Source organism: Orycteropus afer, unplaced genomic scaffold (genome assembly GCF_000298275.1).
Source record: "Orycteropus afer afer isolate SDZICR_OR568_19922 unplaced genomic scaffold, OryAfe1.0 scaffold00254, whole genome shotgun sequence".
NCBI lineage: Eukaryota > Metazoa > Chordata > Mammalia > Tubulidentata > Orycteropodidae > Orycteropus > Orycteropus afer.
In genome coordinates, this window is record NW_006921841.1 from 2,314,023 (window position 1) to 2,332,830 (window position 18,808).

General features: G+C 37.9%; 1 protein-coding gene across 1 annotated transcript in view; it reads right to left on the bottom strand.

Moving 5' to 3' along the window:
* The window catches only part of ITPR2 (inositol 1,4,5-trisphosphate receptor type 2), a 724,583-nt gene that overhangs the window by 397,466 nt on the left and 308,309 nt on the right, over positions 1-18,808 (bottom strand). The window contains exons 22-24 of the mRNA XM_007949781.2: positions 8,449-8,642; positions 4,278-4,407; positions 2,089-2,146 (exon numbers count right to left, since the gene is read on the bottom strand). Coding sequence (XP_007947972.1) covers positions 2,089-2,146; positions 4,278-4,407; positions 8,449-8,642 — 382 coding nt within the window. The remainder of the gene's footprint in view (positions 1-2,088; positions 2,147-4,277; positions 4,408-8,448; positions 8,643-18,808) is intronic.

Sequence of the window (18,808 nt, forward strand, 5' to 3'; positions counted from 1 at the left end):
GGCATAGATAAGAGTTAGGAATCCAAATCAATCCAAAAACATGTACTGACCAGTAGGGTCGCCCCGGGTGAATAGGTTTCAGCAGAGCTTCCAAAATAATAGATTAGAAAGAAAGGACTAGCAATCTACTTCCAAAAATTAGCCAATGAAGACCTTTCGATGACAACACAACATTATCCAACTTGCTTGCTTTGGATGCCTCATCAGGAAAGACCAAGCACAGAGGAGGAAATCACAGCTGGGGACAGCAGAGGGCAAGGGAGACCGCTGGTGAGATGGACTGGCACATCACCTACCACATGGACTCAAACAAGCCCTGATTGTGAGGATGATGCAGCAATGGGCAACATTTCTCTCTGTTGTACGTAAAGTCTCCAAAAGTCAGAGTCAACTCAAAGGCAACTAGTAGGAAGAATTGACAACTGATTTTTCCCCAGAGCCCAAGAGGGCTGTACTATAAAGGGGCAGAGAAAGGATTTTGCACCTCACTAAACCAAACCAAACCCCCTACACCACACACTCAAATCATCACAAGATCATCAAATCATCACATCTGTATGTTTGGTGCATTGGACTCTGAGTAAGAGTCCAATAAAATAAAAGGTCCACTTATTTTAAGGTAAAAATCATACACTGGTTTGTTCTGTCTTCCAACGAATAATGAAGTACTTGAATAGAAAAACAAATCAAACACTGTATGACCTCACTAATATGAATAGTCAAATACATCAAGATCAGAGTTTACTAGTGTTTACTAGAGTCAGAAGGGACGGGGTGAGGGAAAATTATTGTTTAAGAAGCAATTGAGTTTTTATTTATGGTAGAGGAAAATTTTGGCAAAGAATACTGATAATGGTAGCAGAACATGATTGATGTAATTGATCTCAGTGAATTGTGTACACAAAACATGTTTAATTGGTAAGTGTTATGTTAGCTATACTTTTAGGATAAGAAATTTTTAAAGAAAAAAAAACTGGTGCTACATAGAAAGCAAAGCTAAACCAAATGTTCATTAGAGCTAAAACTCCTTTTTGGTTCCCTGAATTCAATACACTGATTTCATTTCTCTTGTACTTTTTTTTTTTTTTTTTTTTTGAGGTGACCTGGTGGTGCAGTGGTTAAAGCACTTGGCTGCTAACGGAAAGATCTGCTGTTTGAACCTACTAGATGCTCTGTGGGAGAAAGATGTGGCAATTTGCTCCCGTAAAGAACTATAGCCTCAGAAACCCTATGGGGCAATTTTACTCTACCCTATAGGGTCATGTTGTTGTTATGTGCTGTTGAGTCGGACTCAACTCACAGCGACCACTCCTTGGTTTTCTGAGGCAGTATCACTACGCAAGTAGATTGCCCCATCATCCTTCCGAGGAGTGGCTGGTGGGCTGGTTAGCAGTCAAATGCCTTAGGCACTACACTACCAGAGCTCCCTATAGGGTCATAATGAGCCAGAATCAACTCAATACAATGGGGTTCTTTTTTTACATGAAAGAGCCCTGGTGGTATAGTGGTTAAAGCATTCAGATGCTAACCAAAAGTCACACTTAACCAGCCACTCCACAGGAGAAACATGTGGCAGTCTGCTTCCATAAAGATTACAGCCTTGGAAACCCTAAGGGGAGATCTACTCTGTCCTAATAGAGTCACTGTTGTTGTTGTTGTTGTTGTTGTTGTTATTTGCCATGAGTTGGACCCGACTCATAGCGACCTCTCCTTGGGTTTCTGAGGCAGTATTACTACAGAAGTAGGTTGCCCAACCTTCCTTCTGAGGAGTGGCTGGTGGGTTTGAACCACCAGCCTTCTGGTTAGCAGTCAAGTGCCTAAGGCACTACGCTACCAGAGTCACCAGCAGTGGGAAATGACTCAAGGAAGTGGGTTTGTTTTTTGGGGTTTTTTTTCAATAACTTAAAGAAAAAATATACTTTGTTCTCTACAGTAAATTAGCAGCTTCATTTCTGACAAATTATGTTGGCATTAATAGAAGGTCTAAAAATAAACAGATAGAAGGAGGTGAACAATAGCAAGGTATCAGTAAAATTCTATGTACAGTCTAATTACCTGTGAGACAAAGATACATAAATGTTACTATACCTTCCAGCAAACATAGTTTCTGCCTGAGCTGCAATTTCATCTATATCAGGAACAATAGCTGCAATGATAAATGGTAAAATTCATTTTGTATCTTATTCTAAATAGGAGTTAGAATATTTATATTACTTTTAATTTTACCTAAAATAATCTTTCATCTTAATTTCTTTATGCCACCAAAAGTCAATTAACAGTTTTTTAAAATCACAATTTAGTTCCACTAGACATCAATCTTTTAAATTGAAGTTTACATTTTTCTAGTACATATGTATTGCTATAGTCAAAGATACAAATCAGGAAGCACCATTTACAAAGGTGTCTAAATTTATATACATGCATACACATGCACACACACTTTAGGTATGTATTTGTATATTTTATATGTGTATATATATATATATATATATATACACATACATATATACATATACTATATATAAATGTGTGTATATATATCCACATATACATATACTTTGTGTGTATCTATAAGTATAAATATATAATTTAAATAGGTGATGACATGAAAGAATATTTTTTAAAGAATTAAAATACATCTATAACAGACTTTGTTACTATATGCTATTTCCAAAGAACACAATATTTATCTAAATGTACTTCTATAATGCTATACTTTTTTGGGGGGGAGGGGGTTGCTTATTTTCTTTCCATTTAAAACAATCATGACTCCTCAGTCTTTCTTACCATTAACATTTTGAAAATATCCTTATTAGGGTAACTTGTTTGAATGACAAATACGCCATTTCTTTGTCACTTCCAAAGCATAAAAGGAAAAGAGCAAAGCTAATGGGGAAGAGAAAAACAATTCTCCCCAGAAAAGTATTTCTTCTGGAAACAAACGGCAAAATGTCAGGTAATTCAGAGAGGATTGTTTTCTGGGGTGTACCTATGTTTCCTCTCGTACTTTACCGACACTTAGAGCTCATGTTTCCAGAAGTCAGGCTTCTGTCAGCCAGTAATTTTTATGCTATTGTCAATGCAACCGCCAGCAAGATTTTCTGGTTTTGCCATATCATTCCTGGAAACATCACTTTGGGGTTCTACACTTCTGGGAAGCATAAAAACAACACTGTTGCAAATGTGCCAAAAGTGCATTCCCACTTAGGCAAGCTTAACTCTGTCTGAAGAGGCATACAGCCTTAGAGATGGTTCTAATGATTGAGACAGTGGGAAACGAGGTCTATAGACGCGAGGCATCCATATTAACCACACATTTACAATTACTATATCATTCCTGTCAAGCTGATTAATGGAAAGAGAGAAGGGTTCATGACATTGACATGATGTTAGGACAAGGTTTCCTATCTGTATAAAAGCCTATCCTGAGGAGGAAAAAAAAACAAAACTCTGATAACTGGCTAAATTGCTAATAAGACATAGCTTCCAGTCTGCCATGACAGGCCCAATCTATCCTGAATATAGTCTTTTAATATCTGTTAGTTTTCATAATGTTCTTTTTATAGTCACAAAAATTTCACAATCACTGTTATACTCTCTCCTTATGCTTCAATACTCAGAGATAGGATGGTTTCATTCTGACACTTTTTAAACATGAAAATTGAAATAGTTCCAGTTTACAATCATACGAAATTTTAAAAGAAAGTAAAAAATGAAACCAACATCCACATGCAGGCCTGTGTGGAACGCCATGTTTTTATTCTGAGTGAGGTGACAGACACCTACAAAACACCTCTCCTGCTGCTGGCTGCAGCTCATGGTGCTCTTTGATCCAGGCAGAGAAATTGCCCTTGCATTTTCACCAAAATAACATTCTGTTTAAATGATTCAGAGTCTGACATTAGAGAGACCTCAGTAAGAATCCCTGCTGCACTATTTTCGTGACCATTAGCAAACAGCTTAACACCTATGACCTTGGTTTTCTCATATGTAAAATAGCACAATAAACAGTATTTCTACCTCAGAGAGCTGTGAAGATTACAAAAGAAAATACATTCAAAGGAATTGGCACTAAAATACAGCCAATAACTTCTGTCATTATCGGCAAGTTATTTAGTGGTCTGTCTGTTTTTTTATGTCATTGGTGGGTATTATTCTTATATTTTTCTGTCTTAGAAATACTACTATGTTTTAAAATAAGAAAGGAAAGGTATTTTCAATTTCTCAGAAAAACAAGATACAAATAGTAAATGATGTCACAATTATAAAGGTAATACCTGATGGTAGTAATGTGTCCGGGGAGCCACTGCCAGACATTTCAGCATTTTCATTGTTCTCGCCAAACTCCTTTTTATATATTGACAGCATGTATGAGATCCTATAATCTAATCTGACACTCAGGATAAACTACAAGAAACATTAAAAACAATATACTTTTATTCATGTAATATTTTTAAATGTAATTTATGATACGACATCAAGAACATCACAACCATCAATACTCAAAATGAACTCATTAGAAACTTTACAAGTAAACTCGTACAAGTTTTGTAGCATGCGTGCTCAGCAGCTACAAGATGCAGTAACGAAGGCTATGCTTTTCCACTACCCAATGTCTGTAAGAATCCAAAGCAGTTTAGGCGAAAGAAGAAAACTTGACTCCCCACAATTTCGCTCTGAAAATCCCAAGTACAGATACATGTATCTGGATGGTGCAATTTCTGCTGGCTGTGGGAGGGTGCTGGAGCTAAGACCTGCCCTCATGCGTGGAACCAAGCCTTCAGTGACCATAGTGTCGATTCCTGTAATGCCACTGTAGAGAATCTATGAGGCACAGCTTAAGTAACAGCATGTTTAGACCACTGATTTCCTCATTGGTGCTTGTTTTTTCTTAGGTTTGTGTTGTCCTTGCTCTCATTAATTGATTTATTGACAGCAACTAAGTGCCAAATAAAGCTCCCTACTTGGTGATAAAATAGGGAATCCAAAACATGAAACCTACTGCCCTCAAAAAGCTAATAATCAAGTTGGGAGAATAAAATACAGCTTTGTTAAAATGATTAGCAGAGTCCTAAGGGGCTAAATCGCACAGTATAGAATCCAATAGAAACCAGAGAATTAGTATATGCTACAGATTTCTGAGCTGAGATGGGAAACTAAATAGAAGAGCAGTTGCATAGCATTACCTTCCATCCCAGTTTGCCTGAGACAGTCCCAGTTTAACATTTTGTCTGAGTAGAATTATTAATAGTGTCTCCTACACTCTCAAAAGAGACTCATAAGGACAATAAGTGACATGCTACCCAAGCTTTAGGAATATTGGTATGGCATGATACTATCTAATCTTATTTCTTACTATCTATGCCACCCTGCATCATTCATTCTTCTCTCTCTCCCTTCTTCTCTTCCTCCTCTGTCTCTCCTCATCCTCACTCTCTTTCTCTGTCTGACTCTGTTCCAATCACACTGGAATGCTTCCAGTCTCTTTCATGCTTCCTCATATTTGCTTACAGTGTACCCTTTACCTTAAATATTGCTTCTCCTTCACTATAAAATAACTTTAGAAATAGCCTCCAAAGTACAATTAAAATCCTGTTTTAAATTAAACTGTCCCTGATTCCCCAGTCCAAGTCAGTTTTCCTCCTTGTTGCCCACTCAACACATTATTTACCCCTATAGGACCAACCACATGCCAGACTATAGTTGAATGTATCTGTGTTTTCAATCTCTCTCCCCCTCTCTCTTTCTCTCTCCATGCCTCCCTCTCTCTGTCCCTCCTTTCCTCCTTCCCTTTCTCCTTTCTCTGGTAGACCTTTATGCTTCTTATGGGCTTGAACCATGCTACAATTCACGTCTCTTCAGTTAAGTTCAACAAACACTTATTAAACCAGGTACTGAAAGAGGAGTCAAGGGTACAAAGAAGATGCCAAGGATATAAGTCCTGCCTTTTAAGAACTTATAGACGAGAAAGAAGACAAGCACCAAAGAGACTGGTTTATTAAAATGCAATGGACACTGCAGCACATCTTGGTTGAACTGATTCTAATTAATACGAGTTTTAAAAACAAGAGATTGCCGGAGAAGAGGAGGAAGAAAAGGTTGCTGGATTTGCCAGGCTTGAGCTCAAGTGTGGGAGCAGAAGCTAGATTGCAGATGTTTGAAAAATAAGCTGATTTGTGAGCTCTGGTAGCGTAGCGCTTAAGGCATTTGACTGCTATCCAGAAGGCTGGCGGCTGAAACCCACCAGCCACTCCTCGGAAGGAAGGTTGGGCAATCCTACTTCCGTAATGATACTGCCTCGGAAACCCAAGGAGGGGTCGCTATGAGTCGGGGCCGACTCGACAGCACATAACAACAACAACAACAAATGTATAAATAAAGACAAAATAATAAGATACAAATTAATAAAATACTTATTAAATTTTGGTTGAAGATTAGTACTCATAGAATTGTATTTTATAAATATAACCAATAAAAACTTTCATATTCTAATACATCTAATCATGAAAATAAATGGATAGCCAAAGACAAGAAGAAAGGGGGAAAATAAAAGAAAAGGGAGAGAGGGGAAAAGAGAGATTCTTTTGGAAAAGAGATATACAAAGCAATGGAAAAAAGAGAGGAGGACTCCAAGGGAGGAAGAACAGCTGGCAGAAAGCACAAGAAGTGTGGCTCCAAAGAGATTCTTGAAGAGATGTTCTAAAAAGGAATGCATTCAAAAGTCGCACACAGGAGCACAGGCACAGTCAAAGAGACCCAGGCCCAGGGACACAAAAATCAGAGAGCAAGCAAAGGTTCAAAGAGAAATACATAAAGAGGCCAAAAGAGGCACTGAAATGAGGCAGCTGTACACTGCCGTGCCATGGTGTCTCCATCTCATCATTTTATATTTAGCTGTTAGTGATTGTTTTGAAAAATGCTATTTTTCTGTAATTGTGGGCTAAAATGAGGTCACACAACTTAGAGGCGGTCGCATGAGTAGGATGATGTTTAGCCGGGGCTCATTAGGTTCATGAATCAAGTGATTGCTATGTTTCTCTGTTTGAGAATAGGAAAACTTCAAGTGATTTTAGAGGATCATGAACACAGTGTCAGAGGTCTGCCAATATTTTTCAGGATTCAGCTTTTGGAATCACCAAAGGAAATGTGAAAACTTTTATGATTATAAATCTAATTACTTTAAATGAAAATGTACAGACTCTTCTAGGACTACTAACCCACTTCTGGTAGCTCAATCCACACTAATTTATGATGAAAGAGTTGGTAAATTGTGTCTAGAATCTTAATAAATCCAGGTCTTATTCTCCAAATCTAGAATAAATGTTGTAATTCCAACCAAACTCACTGCCATCGAGTCAGATCCGACTCATAGCAACCCCTCCTTGGGTTTCCGAGGTGGTATCACTACAGAAGTATATTGCCCAATCCTCCTTCCAAGGAGTAGCTGGTGGGTTTGAACCACTAGCATTCTGCTTAGCTATCAAATGCTTTAGTCACTACACTACCAGAGCTCCTATGCTATAATTAAGGCATCATAAAACTACTTTCTAAACTTAAAATTTTTTTTAAAAAATATGAGAAATTCATAACTACAGTAATGGGGAATTTATTCATTAAACTAGTAAGCATAGAACAATAATTAATCTCCTTTAAATTCATAGAGCTAGGTATTAAACAAGATTAATTTTTAAAAATATATTATCCCTATCTCCTTGGAAATAAAAATACAAAGAGAGATAGTCACTTAAATAACACACTAAAACCAATTATTAACAATGCACAAAATAAAAACTTGAGTTTCTTACTAGAGCAATAAATCTGTATACATGGAATACAAATGTTGGATTCTGTTTAAAATAGGATAAAGATGAAATTCAAGCATTACCTTTGCCTTCTGTCAAACCCTTCTTAAATAAAGTTAAAAATTAAATTAGGGTTAATACTAAATGAGAAAATACGTGCAAAAGAGATTTTATCAACCTCAAAGCACTCCACAATTGTTAGATGTCACTATTAATGCACTTAATGGAAACGAACAAATATGATTAACACATTAAACAGTATCAGCATGAGATTTCTTACCAGGCTTTTAATTCATTAAAGATAAATAAATAAAACTGAATTGCTAGCATTTCAGAATATTTACACAGTGATTTGGAACAAAAGTTAAAAGAAATTAAACCAATAAGCAAAATTATATCTTTGCTACTTAGTTTCTACTATAGTATTTCTGTAGTTTCAATTTTGGAATCCCTGGGTGACACAAACAGTTAAGCACTCCACTACTTCTGAGAGGTCAGTAGTTCAAACTCACTCAGAGGCACTTGAGAAGAAAGGTCTGGCAATCTATTTCTGAAAGATCACAGTCTTAAAATTCCTATGGAGCACTCTCTAACAGGTGGGGTCACCATGACTCAGATGGCAACTGGTTCCTATTACACAACATACCTGTAAAATCTCAATGATTTTCAATTTGGTGTCCATCACAGTTACGTCCTCATGTTCAGTGGGGCTTCCTTGTTTGCCAGGATGGATGCTGGGCTGCACGTCAGGCACACTCATGGGGAAGATAGAGCCTCTACTGAGCACCATCTGGGTCATCATCTCGCCTACCCCATGGATGGTCCTCATGACATTGTTTCCTATCATGAGAAAGTCCTTAAGTCAATATATACAACACCTGGAGGAACAAAACTGAAACAGTGGTCACAACGAGACTGTAACTTAAAAGCTAAAGGAGAGGAAAGAATAATATCAGCACTGCTCAGGATCTTTCTTTGAAGATAAAGTTAAAATATCACAGACATTTCAAAATGACTGATTTTTTTTTTAAATGAATGTTTACTTTCCTCGGGACCTTCAAATGACACATGGAGGGTGAGTTCATGCCCTTCCATAGCACAGTAAGTCCTATCAACTATCACAGCAACGAGCCCTAACTTTTATAATTATTTTTCAGAAAAGGTTATTAATCCCCAAGATAAAACAAATTGCAGCGGGGACATAAAGATTGCATGAAAACATTTAAATGGTGAAATTCTATTTTCTTAAACCTAGCCTTAAATCAGGATTCTTCTGCTTTGCTTTCAAAACTTTTATAAAAGATCTTGTGAGGAAGATGATTACAACTTCAATTTAAGAAAGTCTCCTCTGGAGAAGAAGCATGTATTAGCCAATTTGTTCCCCATTCCTTCATATAATTTGAAAAGAAAACCATTATTCAAACTCCAAAATAGCAACAACATTCAAGGTAATAACAGAAACAAATTAGTGACAAGCACTATCATTTTCAGTAAGAGAATGCTCCCTTCCTATTTCTTCTCCTGGATATGGCTTCTCCTTCATCTGTCCACCAATAAATTCACACCATATACCAATTCCTGATATTGAACACAGAATATCTGTATCAAAGGATCCTCCTGACACTACTACAATTTATATTCTTCAACCTGAGTGATGCTTCACACTTCTGAATGTCTACAACAAGTAACAAGGAGTCAAAAGAGCAGCTGTATACTTTCGTCTTTGCTTCATGGGTGTTCATGGAGCTTTGTCTCAGGCTAAGGCCTAAGAATCTGACAAAGAATCTTCCTTTTCCTAAGTGTCTCAGGGTGTAAACAAAGAGAAAGAGAAATAGAAATAGATGGAATGAGATAAATCTTTTGTTTCTGTGTGAAGACATAAGCCATGGGAATAGCTACAGCACTGAAAGGCAAATAAAGAAAAATAAAATATCTGCCAAAGGGGCAAAGAGGCTGCATCTTCCGAACTCTTCTAACCCCACAAGAGGAAGACAGAATCACCATCAACAGCCCAAGGCCTATTCCTGTGAGGTCAGACATACTGCCTCCCTCCAGTCCTTTCATCAACCCTGTTATCAACCGTTCCTTCCGCAGCACCCACCACCTCTCTGCTGGGTTCCATAATTCACTTCAGTGCCCACACAGAACTCACAGATTCTGGCGTTTATTAGGGAAGCACCAGGCTACAATTCAAGTTCAGGGAAAACATTCAGTCTCTCTCAGGACACCGTCTCTCAGCCAACAGTCTCTCTTAGTCTCTCTCCCGGCAATGCATGTCTCTCCCTCAGCAATGCGTGTCTCTCAGTGTCTCTTTCTCAGCAATGCCATGTCTCTCAGGAGTTTGTTTCTCTTAGCAAAATGTCTTTCTCAGCCAGCAGTGAGAGAGACTTCTTCTGCCTCTAGGAGGCCTCCTTTTGAGCGTGGCACAGAGGCCAAACTAACCAATCCCTACATCAGAATTCCATACAACTGAGAGAGAGAGTGAACTTCCCAGAACATTGCTTTGTGCCACTCACAACAAAAATACCCCAGGTGGGTAACTTTAACAATCAGGAGCTCCTCAGTTGCTCACAGCAGATTCCAACACAGAGTTTACAAAGACTTACGGCTAGAAAAGCCACACCAGGTAATTTATTACACCACAATATCTAAAAAATAACTCAAGAGAATCTTGATGGTCCTGTGCAGACAGAATGCTATTATTATCAAGCCTGTGGTAACCACTATTATTATGTACATTATGAAAGGTGAAATATCTTTCAAAATTTATTACCTTATCCATATACAAAATTAGTGTGAGGCTCCAACAGTATATTTTAGAGTATGCAAAAGGTAACTTTTTTCCAGTGGCACATTCCAGGCAGAAATTAACATGGGTGTTCTTTCTGACTGTCTAGAACTTCTCAGAATACTGCTCTCGGTGTAAACCAGAAAAAGGAATCAGGAAAAATTAATAACAAGATGTAATTTCCAAGTTTGGAGAAAGCTGAGGCAAAAGGATTTGAGACAGCTCTACTTTCTATCAGGAGCTCTGGTGGCACAGTGCTTAAGGCATTTGACTGCTAACCAGAAGGGTGGGTCAGGCCGAATAATGCTTCATTGTCTGTGGTCCTCAAACCATCATGTCAGTCAAGTATTTCCAAGTCTCCCCACCCCCACTGTGTGCATCACGGATGGCAGAGGTGCACATCTGGTTGTTGGCAATGGTTTCAGATCATCAATGTTCAACCAATTTATCCAAGTTTTTATTTGAATATGTATATGTGTTAGCCTCCAAAAGATGCTTTCTCACCACTAACACAGATCAGGCTCCTTTATTATTCTTATCCCTGATTCACGAAGAAATCCTTGGCAACCACAATGTCTGCATCTTATTTAGATTTGTATGGAAAATAATTGTTTAATACAAAGGATTATTACACAAAAAGTTAGCCCAAACAATTCTTTCTCCCAAATATAGATCTTGTCACCAAGAAATTAAAATCTAGATGCCAGAACCATGGTAATGTGTAACACATGTTGTCATTGAAATAGGAGGGTTCATCCCAATTGTACCATATCCTTAAATGCCTGTGCCACGTGGTAGCCACAAAACTCTCCTGATATTTCCAGGTATGGCCAACTCAGAAGTCTCAATTTAAAAAATGCTTATTTTCTGAGTTTGCTAGGTGGTGATGTAGAAGTACTTAAATTGTAAACTATTAGAGCTTGAAAACGTTAAGTCAAACATCACATAAATCATCAATGTACAAGGCTCCTAGTATCTATTTTTTCACAGAAAAATTTCTAATTCTAGATAGTTGAGACATGTCAGATAATCAGTCCTCAACATCATAAAAGAAGAACTATTAGTATTTCTCTCCTCAACTATATGGTTTGACACAGTGGCTGTGATGATGGGCTCAAGCATAGCAAGGATTGGGGGAGGCAGGCAGGACTGGGCAGTATTTTCTTCTATTGTACGTAGGATCACTATGAGTCAGAATTGACTCTAGAACACCTGACACCTCAGCTATTATCAGCTGATGCCTCTAAAGTTTTTCATGAAGAAACTACTGTATTTTAAATTCTTTGGACAAAGTGACCTCTGGGAACTCAGCTTTTCTGTCTTTTAGAATAATCCAACTGCTGGAATGTGAATTTATACACAAAGTGTGGTGACTTGATTTGAAAAAATGGGAGTCATCTTACAAAGGCAGGTGGACTTTTCACATTCTTTCATTATTTTACAGACATTTTTACTAATCCTAATCCTAATCCCCTCAAGAGAAGAATCCAAAATAATGACAGATACAGTCAGGTAGCATAGTGGCTAAGGCACTTGACTGCTAACCAGAAGGCTGGCGGTTCAAACCCACCAGCCACTCCTCGGAAGGAAAGCTGGGAAATCCTACTTCAGTAGTGATACTGCCTCGGAAACCCAAGGAGGGGTCGCTATGAGTCAGGGCTGACTCGACGGCACGTAACAACAACAACAGTAAATGTGCAGTGGCAACAGTTTGGGAATGCTTTCCATCTTTGCTGTTCCAATGAGCCAAGTTTCTACTACCAATTTCAGAGAAGTAAACAGCATTAAGGAATTTATCCCATAATTAAATTTTTCCCTATTCAAAAGTGATTTTACTGCCTGGTGAGCACTATTAAGTTCAACAGTCATTAACAGTTATGTGAATTTAGAAGGTGTAAGAGATTTAGAGTCCCTGATGATGTAAATAGTAACAGGCTAGGCTGCTAATTAAAAGGATGGAGATTCAAGTGCATCCAGGGAAGCCTTAGGAAAAAGGCCTGACGATTTACTCTGAAAAAGCCAGATACTGAAAACCCTATGAAGCACAGAAGAGAAGTGTAGCTCTATGGTGACATACATGGGAGGGCATGAGTTAGAATTGACTCAATGGCAACTGGTTGGTCTTTTAAAATGTGATCTAATAAAAAAAAAAACCTTGCCATCAAGTCAATTCTGACTCATAGCAACCCTACAGAACAAAACAGAACTTCACCATATAGTTTCTAAGTGTACAGTCTTTACAAAACAGACTACCACACCCTTCTCCCACAGAGCAGCTAGTGGGTCTGAAATGCTGACCTTTATTTGAACATTTGTTGGCATTTTATATTCTTTAAAGTCATCATCTTTTCTCTTAGAATGTGAACACATAATAAAAATAATCATTTGAATTTTCAATTCTTTAGATTTCATATAAATAGACATTGTGAAACATTCTCAATATTTATGAGTGGAAAACATGTATGACTAGAAGAGTTCTATGAATAATTGTTCACCACAATTTAATTGTTCTGTAACTACTGGAGTCAGCTCTATATTTTATAATAAGAGAAGCCAAAAATATAGTTAATTCAAAACCATTTTTATTTCCCCTGAAACTTTTTCTGATAATTAGATTTGAATAAATGCATCTGCTATTATAAGAATTTATATGAAAGAGAATGATACTAAGCCATAAAGACATGACTCAGGAAGTCTTCCTACTTCCCATCCCTGCTCAGCATCTCCTTGCAAACCTCTGCTTGCTGCAGAAAGCCTACACTCTCTAGAACTAGAGCAGTTTTCTCTGGAGCTGTGCTTCCTCCCAGTGGATAGGGGTCTGGGTTATAAAAGGACCCTGTATGCAAAGAAAACAAAATCACTAACATTAAGTCAAAAACTCATTAAACTAGGAATATATGCATCCAAAATAACAGCATGCAAATAGTTAACATGGTACAAAGCTGGAATTAATAGGAAATCAAGATTGAACATCCTAAGAAGGCAATGGATAATCAGCACTTCCAGTTGCAAGTTACATCACAGTGTATGGGGGTTCCATGTAGAGTTTTTACTTCACTTGCTAGATTTGGAGAGAACTTGCTATTCCCCTGCCTGGAGCACTCCTATCCAGATGGTCACATCACATACTCTCTCACTTCTTTCTGATTTCTCGTGCAATGTCACCTTCTCAAATGGCCTTTTCTGATCACCCTATCTAAATATAAGGAGCTCTGGTGGTATAGTGCCTAAAGCATTTGACTGCTAACCAGACGGTTGGCAGTTCAAACCCACCAGCCACTCCACAGAAGGAACACCTACTTCCATAAAGATTTACAGCCTCAAAACCAAAGGGAGGTCACCATGAGTGTGAGTCAACTTGATAGCAGTGAGTTGGGTTGTTTTTTTTTTTTTTAATCTAAATACAGGACCACCATCACTCTTGATCCATGCACTTCCTTTATATTTTAGTCGTGGCATTTTCTCTATTCCAAATCATATTTTAAATTTATAACTAGAAGACTGTTATGTTCTATTGTACATGTTGTTGTTGTTGTTATGTGCCGTCGAGTCGGCCCCGACTCATAGCGACCCCTCCTTGGGTTTCCGAGGCAGTACCACTACGGAAGTAGGATTGCCCAACCTTCCTTCCGAGGAGTGGCTGGTGGGTTTGAACCGCCAGCCGTCTGGTTAGCAGGCAAGTGTCTTAGCCACTATGCTACCAGAGCTAAGATCTATTCTATTGTACATAGGATCTATTGTCCACAGAATTTATAATACGGTAACTTCTTCATAAAAAACTTTTTAGGGGCATTAACTGATTGTAGTTTATATGTCTAAAAACAGGCTTGTCTCTGTTTATTGCATCTCTTCCCTGTCCCCTAACAGAATGTAAGCTTCAAGTCTGCTTGGTTTACCACTGTATTATCTCCAGGGCCCAGAATAGCTCCTGACAGAGTTGTTGTTGTTATTGTTGTCATTGTTTGCCATCGAGTCAGACCCGACTCACAGCAACCCCTCCTTTGGTTTCTGAGACAGTATCACCACAGAAGTAGATTGCCCAACCTTCCTTCCGAGGAGTGGCTGGTGGGTTTGAACTGCCAGCCTTCTGGTTAGCAGTCAAGTGCCTTAGGCACTATATTACCAGAGCTCCCCCTGACAGAGTAGTCATTCAATAAATGCTTGGTAAGCAAATTAATGCATGAATAAAATAAAACAGATTCAATGAAAAAAGCAAACTATTAAAAATGAAAATGATCATTTTTAGGGCCTGTATTTAAAAATGGGATCTCATTACATGAAAACACCTCATCTTTCACCAAGGTGAGTTTTTGCTTGCCTTTCATTATACTTTCCTAAATTTTCTTTTTTTTTTCCCCAGAAATATATAATACTGCATATTACTTAAAAGTATATTTATTAAAAGGAACAGCAAAATCAAGGAAATAGATATCAATGAAATAAGGGAAAATAACGGAATCTGTCACCAAGGGCATGTTGCTTGCATTCCTTGCATTTTGTAGACCACATATACCGTTCACCTCCACTGAGCCTCACAGCAGTATGGGAGTTTGGGAGACTGATCCCACTCTACACAGCCAGAAAATGGCATAGTCTCAAAGCCAGCTCAATCAAGGTCAAGGTGCATCTTCTTTCCTTGTACCATGCTGCTTCACTAACAGATGCAAACTCCCAGAGATTTATTACTAGAACTCCAAAACCCCACCAAATGCAATTATGGAAAGAAAAGATTCAAATTAAAACTATGTACTGAAAACGCAGAATTAATATTAATCATTTAATGAATTTGCTCTTCTCCAATCACTTTTTATTACATGTGATGAACCACACACTACTAGCAGCATTTTGCTGATATTCAACAATTTAATTTTAAGGGCAGCCCTTAGTTACAAAGTGTTCACAATGCAGCTAGTGTTTATAATAGGGACATGGAGATGGAGTTAGAGGCCATAGCAGAAAAAAAAAAGAATTTACAATCTAGTTGTTGGGTGCCATGGAGTTGATTCTAACTCAGAGTAAACCCATGTGAAAGAACAGAACTGGAGTTTATTTGGCTGCAACCATTTGGAGGCAAATCACCACAGAGTGGCCAGGTGGGTCAGCAGCCAAGTGCTTAACCATTGCACCATGACGGGAAATATAAAATGTGTCTGAAAAAAAAAAAAAACAAGTAAAAGCAGATTACAAAGTATTAGTATGGCATGGACAGTATACAAAATTGTTTAGGAATTTTTCACTTGGGAAAATTATTTTAGGATGAGGAGACTAAGGGACAGCTTCACTAAAGAAATGCTTTTTTGATCTAGACATTGAATAGAGTAAAGGATTTAGATTAGAGAAGTGTTATCTTTGTCAAATCATTCACTATCCTACGTTTAGAATTTTAATCCTAATATGTTCTGATTTAATTATGAGAATAAAATTACATAATGTGTACAAAAAAAAAAACTAAATCCACTGCCATCAAGTCAATTTCAACTCATAGTAACCTCCACTGGGTGTCCAAGGCAATAAATCTTTACGGAAGTAGATTGCCCAGTCTTCCTTCCATTGAGTGGCTAGTGGGTTTGAACTGCCAGCCTTCTGGTTAGCAGTCAAACGCCTTAGGCACTGTGCCACCAGAGCGCCTTATGTGTACAAAGGAGTCATGAAATATATATATATATATGTGTGTGTGTGTGTATACCACACACACACACACACAATTGTAAAGTATTACTTCAAAATGAAAAGTGGAGGAAATGTGTGTGCTTTCATTGCATGCCTGAAAAACAACTCTTCTCCATTTCCTTATGGTCCATTATAGTGACCACCTCCTTACTAATGAATACATGGTTCCATCATATAATCATAGCTCATAATCCCTTACAATATGGCATTAATGACACAGAATATCACCTTTAAAAGGAGATGTCTTTCAGAAGAGTAATTTGTAAAGAATTATCAATGGACAAAGTAGATAATATGACACCTAATCTTCTTCAGTCTAAATAAACAGTTGCTGAATACAGGGTGTGATAGACCATTTACAGAACCCAAATTCCCAAGACCTTAGAAATAGAACAAAACAACAACTGACTAAAAACATGTAGCTTACATATAGTAATGCTATTAGTCATCTTTTTTTTCTTTTGACTATTAAGTAGACTATTTAAAGAAAATCATTTCCCATCCCACATCTAAAAATGTGCTATTCAAAGAATGAACTGAAAAAGCAATTCGTACAAAATTGTCATTGAGTTCTATATCCTATTTTGGATTTCATCACTGTCAAATACTGAAGTTATTTCAGTTTCAAACCTTAAGTTTAATTTGCAAAATCAATCTTTAATTCTTAGCAGTTGGTAACACCAGCACAGAATGAATTGACATATTGTTCTCTATAATTGAGATAAGACTTACGTACCATGTAATACATAGATTTTAAATGAAAGGTTTGAATAGTTTTGACAAAGGTATATACTCACATAAACCACATGCCACTCAGATATAAAACAATTCTGTTACTCCAGAAAGCTGTCTTATACCCTTCCCCAGGAAACCCCTTCCTATGTCCCTCCCAACACCACCAAGAAGCAACGAGGATTCTGATTTCTCGCATCATAGACATATATTGGATAATGGTATGGTATGATAGGTATGATTTTAGGTAAGTGATTATAACCAAAAAGTACTAATTAATGAATCAAAATCAAAGTACAGAAAGACCTCCAGTTGTTTGCTACACTTTTCTTGCCTTGTCCACATCAGCATTTTTGTCAGTGGACAGGTAGCAGATGGAGTCAGAGATGGCAAGTTTCTCAAATGCAAAGAGAACATGAAACAAGGAAGGAAAATTAATATAGAGAATTTTCAAAGATCCAAAACAGGTTGAAAAATAATGAGTTAAATTCAACAAGTTAAATTAAAATATAAAAAGCCCTGCTTGTTTTTGTTGTTAGTTACTCCTTCAGAGGAGTAACTCAAGTTTATTCCTACTCACGCCAGTCCCAGGTGTGCTGAGTAGAAATGTTCCGTAAGATTGTCAGGGCTGTGAGAAAGAGGAAGACATAGACAGGTGCATGGAAGGCATAGACAACAAAGATGAACCCTTTTGCATGTACAGTACTGAGTTGTCAGTGATGGCAAGCAATGATCTCTAGGTGGATAGATGGATGGATGGACAGACTGAACGATCAGGTATGTCTAGGCAGAGAGGGAGTGTACCCATGACCATGTATAGGGTTAGCAGACAATGTTTCTACATTCATATTTGTATGCACTGTAAGAATGTCCAGGTGTATGGTAGAGCTGACAAGCGGCAAGGTTGTGGTAGCTTCTTGGCCATAGCCAGCTACTCTGAGGGAGCAAGTAGTTGGACCTCTGGGCTTGGGAGCATGGTCACAGGGGACATCAAGCTCAATTGGCATAATATACTACAAAAAACATTGTTCTAAATCCTACTTTGGTGAGTAGCAACTGGTATCTTAAAAGATTGCTAGTAGCCATTTTTATGCAAAGATGGGTCTCTCTACATCTAGAGCAAAGAAGAATATAGAAAACCAAAGGTATATGGAAATAATTAGTCCAAGGAACTAATAGACCACACAATCCTCCACCTATATAACCATGAGACCGGAAGAACTAGATAGTGCACAGCTGCCACTGTTAACCATTTGGAGGGGGATCGCTGCAGGAGATCCTGGATAGAGTAGGAGAACAAAACTCAAAATTTAAAAAAAAAAAGACAAGGTTTGCTGGTCTGATACAGTCTGGCAAGACCCCCAAGATTATGGTCCCTAGCTACCCCTCAGGTCTGGAACTGAACTCATTCCTGTGGCTTCCAGACAAACAATAGACGAGCATATGAGATGAACAATTACATCAGGTAAATACACTCTTTGGAGCACTCAACCATGACAGAAAAGAAAGGCAGTGGTTGCACAGGAGACAACTGGGGAGGTGGGCAAGAGTGCATGGGAGAGAAGAACACAGGAAAGAGGTAACAATGGGGAGGGACTGGAAAGAGAGCTGTTACATTGTAGGGAATTGCAGTCAACGTCATGAGACAAAACGTGTATGAACTGCTTTATGGAAAATGAATTTGCTCTGTAAACTTTCACCCAAATCACAATAAAATTTTGTTTTTTATTAGGATTTGGGTGAAGATTTACAGAGTAAATTCACTTTTCATACAGCAGTTCACATATACTTTGTCTCATGTCATTGGCCAAAATTT